Below are 7,049 nucleotides of genomic sequence, written 5' to 3'. Positions count from 1 at the left end.
TGCTGCCATAAAAGGATTTTTCCTTTAAATGAGATAAAGAAATTATTTGTTTCTTAGATTCAATATGAACAAAGAATTACCACATTCAAAAAATTAAAAAGAACAGCAAGAGAATTAGGACAAAATCGATTGGCGTAAAGTTCAAATAAAATTTCTTGTTAAGAACTTCGGTTATATTTCTCTGTTTATGAACTTTCGATCCAAAAACAAGCAGGGGACCCTAACGCATTGCAACAAAAATTAACCTTTCACTCCTGCTTTTTGTCCAGAGATTTATCACTAGTGTTATGCCTCTGGGATAGAAAACGCTTCGCGCTCTCAAGAACACCAAAGAATATTGAACCACCAATGCCTATCCACAACACTCTTGGCCCGAAGCCCTGCAAGGATTTAAAGTTAAGAGCAACAATTAATTACCATATTTCATATGCCAGGCTTCCCATTTAACAACAAGAACTACACTTCTATCCACTGGCACAAACACTCGTACCTTTAAAAGAGCAGGAGGCCCTTCTTCCCTTACTATAGCCTGCACGCAATCAAATACGCCTCGATACTGGTTCGTTGATCCCTGTAGAGCATGCAGATTAACATATCATACCAGCAAACGGAACAAATTCATTATGCAGGTAACCCGACTGAACATTCCCTCGATGTTCATGAAGAAGAGAACGGTTGAGCAAGAGAGAAAATAACAAAACATACACTTATAAACGAACCTGGACCATTAACCTTGTCTTGATCACGTCCAATGGTGTAGTTATAGCTCCAGTTAGGGCGCCTACATATATATATATATATATATATATATTAGTGTACATAATTAGGTGGTAATCTTCATTGCAGAATGTAATGTCGAGCACTAAGCAAATAATTCTAGGCAACCAGAAATCCAAGAACAGTCTTTACATTTTGTGCATTAATCACAAAAATGACTATACCGGTACAATCTTCTACTAATTTCAAATTCTCCAGCAGGAGAAAAACTATTTCTTGGGTAACAAATTGAGTTCGTATTCTGCAAAGTGCACACCAAGACGCATCTAAATACAAGAGATCCAGAAGCAGGCTATTAGGAAATGAAATTACCAGCAAAAGCACCAATTGCAGCATTCTCAGGATCATTCAAATCCCTCTTTGCCTGGTCAAAAGCACACCACAGAAAAGGTGTTTACAGAAGCAGTATTGTTTAAAAACACAACTCAGACCAAATTATGAGCGTCTTGGTATCAAGAAATTTGTTTAGTTATCATTTAGTTAAACCACAAAGCAAACTCATAAGGTGCACTATATATGATTAAACATGGAAAAAGAGAAACAGCTTAACAACATAGCATGACATAGTTTATCAATTGCACATTAGATTAAGAGATAAACAAGAACAAGCAGGAAAAATCAGCTAATATATTTTTGTGCGGGAAGCACTATAGAGGTGAATTCATCCTCATCCGATAAGCAAAACAATTCATCAAGTCTCTTTCTGTATAAAGTAACTTACTGCCATCTTGTAGCCTATTCGAAGCTGTTCATAGATGCAGAACTGGATTGCATCAAATGGCAAATCTCTCAGTAAAAATGATTTATATCCCTACAAGTTCAGGATATAAAAGTTAAAAACCCATGCAGAAGAGTAAGAAGAAAAACCCGTCCTAAAACACTACTATTGTCAAAGATTAAAGCTTCTGAGAATTATACACAACGTATATCTGCATAGAGTACCTAATCACAGCTTAGCAATCCTCTAGATATATAAAAACATCATTAATCATTGGAAAAGGGATGGAATGAACATCTCAACACTATATGGTTGTAAGGAAAATTGATTTTCCTCTGAAGTATTGGATAGAGCAGGTATATTACCGCATAAAGACCTCTAAAACCTTCCTTGGAAATGATTAAACGAACAGCATCAGGTGGAGAAGCAAATTGTCTAGTCTGCATTCGTTGCTTGACAACCTACACTTTCAAGATACAAAGAAAATTTACCAACGCAAAATGAAAATGAAAATTTAAGGCTATGCACGAACAGCAAGAAAACGAATATAAACTCATGTACCTCTGTTGGAACACGAATAAGAGAAGCTGCAATACCTCCAATGGCCCCAGCTGTCTACACATTTAGCACCTCATAAACAAACCGGGGAAAAGGCTACAACACAATCACCTCGAGCATAAAATGTCATCCAAACAGTTATCAAACTTATAGGGACTCAGCTAATATCCAAAATTCAGGTGACACAATCCACTTCATTTCACAAAGCAAGTTTTGGTCTCAATCAACAGTTATCAGGAATTTCAAAAGAAAAAACACGTTAATGGGAATATTGTTGTTGAGTAATGTAGGTCAAAGGTATAAGTCATTCTGACATTTGTAGATGCCAATTAGGTCCAATGCCACAACCACCATGCCAAACAAAATGAACTCAAAAAGTTTCATAGGTCAAGTGATAAAGCGACAAACAAAGTTTGGGCCAAGGGACACTCCAACTTTTGGGTTCTCCAGACAAGTAGTAGAAACGCCTTGAACCAAAAGTAAGAATCTTTCTACTATGAACTAGGATAAAAAGATTGCAGAAGAACACAATGAGCTTAATTAGGCTACCAGAAGAAATCTATGTAAAAAGATAAGGCCTTTGTTCTGAAGTACAGTGGTGCACCTACAGATCAGAATTGCTAAAATTACAAAATATCCGACTGAAGTTATCTGGCACATTTATCAGGTATTATGGCACCATTTGAAATAACACTTACTAAATTTTCTCAGGAATCGAAATTTGTTACACAACCCTTTACAGCCTATATTTTACATGAAATTTATCAATTCAAGTCCTTTCTTTGTAGGTTAAACATCTGCATTTAAAGGTTATATTAATGACCAGAGCTGTTTCAAGATCAATAAAAAGTGCCACAAGATATAAGCCTTACCAGATGAGCAACTGCACTGAACTTTTCAGGGAAAAGCTTCAGCAATTTTTGCTTTGTGGGTTCATATACACCAACAAAAACAGCAGATGCCCTGTAGATACAACAAGTGTGTAAAGTAGCGGTGGCATCCATAGATCCATTAATTGTTAAAATCAAATCTGAACAAACAAAAAATTGCAAAAGCAAAAGTTCATCCGTAAAAATTAAGGATGGGGCCACTGGCCAAGATTTCATCCGTTCAACATACAAAATGTTATTAGCTATTTGATTAGCAAGTGCAATACCATATAATACAAAAATTATCAAGTCATGGAATTTTATAAGAACTTACGGCAGGACTCCAGCAAGGTTACCAGTCAATCCAGAATACAGGCCTCTAAGATTTATTTTTCCTCCTCCTTGAGCAGCCTACACGTATCATTATTAACAGAAATCATAACATGATATTGACAGTAAACATAGGGAGCACTTTGTCCCAAGAATTTGAATCCTAATGGAAGAAATCATATTCGAAAATCTCACTTTCTTTTTTCCTCACAATAGGGCCTACGCAACATAAAGTATTAACGAACAAGTATTTTCTGTTTCTGTTACACATTAACATGGACTTTTACCTGTTTCAATATGTAACACACAAAATTTATAACTGAGGAACTTTCTTCTGCTACTACAGATTGGATAATACAGAAAAAAGAGGGAGAGAAAAAGAAACCAAACATCTCTCATTAGTACAATGAACAAATCAGCCCAAAAGTTTGCAGCATATATCACAATAGACCAAGAAACAAGATGTTTCCCTAGTTAATTTTCATCAGCTAAGCAGTCTAATCAATGTTTTAGAAGCGGTCAAATATAAATGCATTTTACCATATATTACTCCTTCACCCCCAACCAAACAAATTCTTAAGCTAAGATATCACAATTTTCAATTTGTTCCTTCCAAAGAAAATAACTGTCATCAAATCTCTTCACAAACATCTAAATCTTAGATTAGTACTGCAGCAAGAACTGCAAGTCAGAAAACATAATGTACATCTAAGCTAAGAGTGCAAGGCATCTGCTTATGACACTATGAGAAACTATGATCATTTGTTTTCCATCTTAATTTGGATCCGCTTAAGTGCTTCAAATAGTTCACCTGCCTGCAACCGAGTCTTTATAGTATCAATAGGGTACAACGCAGTCTCAACAACAACGCCTGCTGTGCCTCCTGCTATAACACCATCTGCACAAATTTCTGTGGTATCAGAAGTGCAGTAGTTTAAAAAATTCAGCTTAAATGCATCAAAGGAGAAAGTTTATATGAACAGGAAAAAGATAAAGAAGTAGCCAATTTTTATAAAAAAAATTGGTTGTGATTAGCTCCTAAAAAGTATTGCAAAAGGCAACAATTTTCACAGATGCATTGCGTTAAACTTTAAAGCTCCATACAAAAGGAAAGGGGATATTGGCTAATAATATATTGTGAGAAAAATCTGTGAGTTGAATTCCCAGAACACATCATTATCAATCTTTTTTATCACCCTTATTTCAAGAAAATATAAATGGAAAAATAAAATGCTGTTTCTCACCCATCGTACATAGAGTCCAGTTAAGTGATATGTTAAGACACTCATTTGGGGTGGAGTGCAGGGATATTAATAATGATTTGGATGCCACATTTTCATTCCTAGAAAGCTTTTATCCAAAGACACAAAATTCAAAGGATTCATCTGCAGTAATAACATGACACCTATTGATTCGCCCAAGTTGGCCAATCCTGCTCTATTAACAACTAAATAGCATTTTATCTAACTTTCTTCTCAATAAATTGGGGCCATTCGAGAAGTTTCTTGATCCCACCTACAGAACAGCAATAATGCGCATTTCAATAAAGTCATGACCAAAATATGAATACTTGAGTTTGGGCTTACCAACTAAAGTACGAAAGAAATCAAATGGCTTCTGTTCTTGTGTGCTTATTGATGCAAAAAACCTCTTTGGATTGAACTGGACATTTTGAATTTTCCCATTGGATCTATCTGCAAAACCAGATTGCCTGCTCAAACAAGATTGACAAAATAGAAGGAAATAAATCAATAAAATCGGCATATGAAACATGGGAACTTTCCTGAGTAAAATGGTTTTCCTCATATCATCCCAGAACCTAGAGCATTACTACATAATTAACTAAAGTAAATTCTGACATTTGTTTGGAACATTACCAATTGCCTAGTCTAGCTTAAAATGAAACTATGCAATTGCTAATAACAACCAACACCTTGTGCAATACAGTAAAAAGTGACTACTTTCTACTGCTCATATCTACCCCTGTTCAAGGCTTACATTTTATCACCACTCCCAGTTTAGTACCTTTTCTTAAACTGTTCTAAATGGTATTCCAGACAAACTTAAGCTATGAAATTCTATACATTTGGTGCCCCCTAATTACTGATGGAAATGACGCTACATCACTATTGGCATAAACTCTACACTTTCAAGAAATTAATTGTCATTAATATGCTCTTCTAGATGTATATCTTACAAAGGTACCTATCTTCCAGCTAGCACAGGTTATTCTAGAAAACTATAATACTAATCCACAATGGTTTTTATTTATACTTTTCTCTTTGTTATGCACAAATTTCTACCTTCCAATTCTCATTATGTTGATTATTCAAGACCTACTATATCAAGCAAGTACCTTTTTCGTGTCATTGCATCTAAATTGCAACAACCATACAAATACAACAACAGTGCAACAGGATAATTCACCAACACATTTAACAAATGATAACAGGGATTAAAAAAAACATAATTACCATTTTCCTTCCCGTAAAAAGCCCACATAATGAGTTGCAAGGGCATTAAAGTTTACAATTTTAGTAGTAAACCCAAAAAGGAAAAAAAACACACACACACAGACAGAGTAACCTATATGGTAGTTCAGCTAAACAAACTATTTGAAAATTGACAGGCTACAAAGAATTGTAACACAATATAAAACTGATAATCATAATTTCATCTGCACATATACATATAATTGGGCATTAAAATTGAAATGCAGAATTGAAAAATTAATTTACCTGAGGAGGGGGAGCAGTTCTTGGCATCCAAAGCTAACGTCAAAGGACCCATTGCCAATCCACACCTTCTCTCTCTCTCACCCTATAACAATCAGTTCCCAACACCAAAAAACCAAAAGCCAAAAAGAAAAAAGATAACAAATAAAAGTTTAAAGACCAAAAAAGAACCAACTGAAACGGCGAAAAAAAATCAGTGAAGTCTCGGAATTTCATGAATAACCCGAATAACAATTCAAGAAGCATAAATAACAGTATGCAGATACATGAATATTGTGCTTCATATCTTACCAGTGAGTGAGAGAAGTTTTGGTGAACTGGGAACTGGCTACCGGCCGCTTATGGCAACGTAGTCCGGAAGTGTGGGAGATAAGGACAGAAAGGATTTTGTCAAGAAATGAAGGATGAAGGCCCCAGTTTTCCCTTTTTTTTTGGTATAGGGGCATGCGTTAAGAGCGGTCTCACGTGTTAGTTTATTCTTTATTGGAACGTAAGAATTGTGACACCGCGTGAGTTTATAGGAATGCAAGAATTGTGATTGTGTGTATTTACACAGTAAGTATTCACTCATTTCGATAATTATTAGAAAATTTTATTTTAGAAAAAAAGAGTGAAATTAATTTGGGAATGTATTTTAATCGGAATGATTTTGTGGACTAATTTAGGTATGATTAAATGTATTAATGATGCTTCAATTGGTATCGTTTAGATGTACTAATGATCCTCCAATTGGTACACATTAGAAAAGTTTTAAAGATTTTCTTTTTATGAGTATTAGGGACTTAGGATGAAAATGAATTTTTTTAATAAATGTCTAACCCGTTAAGAGGGGTCTCACGTATGAATTTATTAAAATATAATAATTGTGATTGTGTGTATTCATTCACATGATAAATTTCACTATTTGGCAACTAGTAGGAAAATCTATTTCAAAAAAAAAAAAGAAGAGTGAAGTTAATTTGGGAAAGTATCTTAATCAGAATGATTTTGTGGACTAATTTAGGCATGATTAGATGTACTAATGATCCTCTAATTAGTACCCGTTAGAAAAACCATCTATAA

At 34.7% G+C, this 7,049-nt stretch overlaps 1 protein-coding gene across 1 annotated transcript; it reads right to left on the bottom strand.

Moving 5' to 3' along the window:
* Nucleotides 1-129: 129 nt before the first annotated feature.
* LOC113701257 (S-adenosylmethionine carrier 1, chloroplastic/mitochondrial) lies at nucleotides 130-6,449 on the bottom strand. Its single transcript, XM_027221818.2, has 13 exons — nucleotides 6,279-6,449; nucleotides 5,991-6,072; nucleotides 4,839-4,946; nucleotides 4,068-4,150; nucleotides 3,257-3,333; nucleotides 2,926-3,016; nucleotides 2,057-2,110; nucleotides 1,861-1,956; nucleotides 1,499-1,588; nucleotides 1,090-1,141; nucleotides 720-781; nucleotides 491-571; nucleotides 130-380 (listed from the first exon to the last, which is right to left on the bottom strand). The coding sequence occupies exons 2-13, from the start codon at nucleotides 6,040-6,042 to the stop codon at nucleotides 249-251; spliced, it is 978 nt and encodes a 325-aa protein (XP_027077619.1). The 5' UTR covers nucleotides 6,043-6,072; nucleotides 6,279-6,449; the 3' UTR covers nucleotides 130-248.
* Nucleotides 6,450-7,049: the final 600 nt, after the last annotated feature.

Source organism: Coffea arabica, chromosome 7c (assembly GCF_036785885.1).
Source record: "Coffea arabica cultivar ET-39 chromosome 7c, Coffea Arabica ET-39 HiFi, whole genome shotgun sequence".
Taxonomy (NCBI): Eukaryota; Viridiplantae; Streptophyta; class Magnoliopsida; order Gentianales; family Rubiaceae; genus Coffea; species Coffea arabica.
Note: the sequence above shows the minus strand (reverse complement) of the source record. Positions and strands in the feature narration are given on the sequence as shown.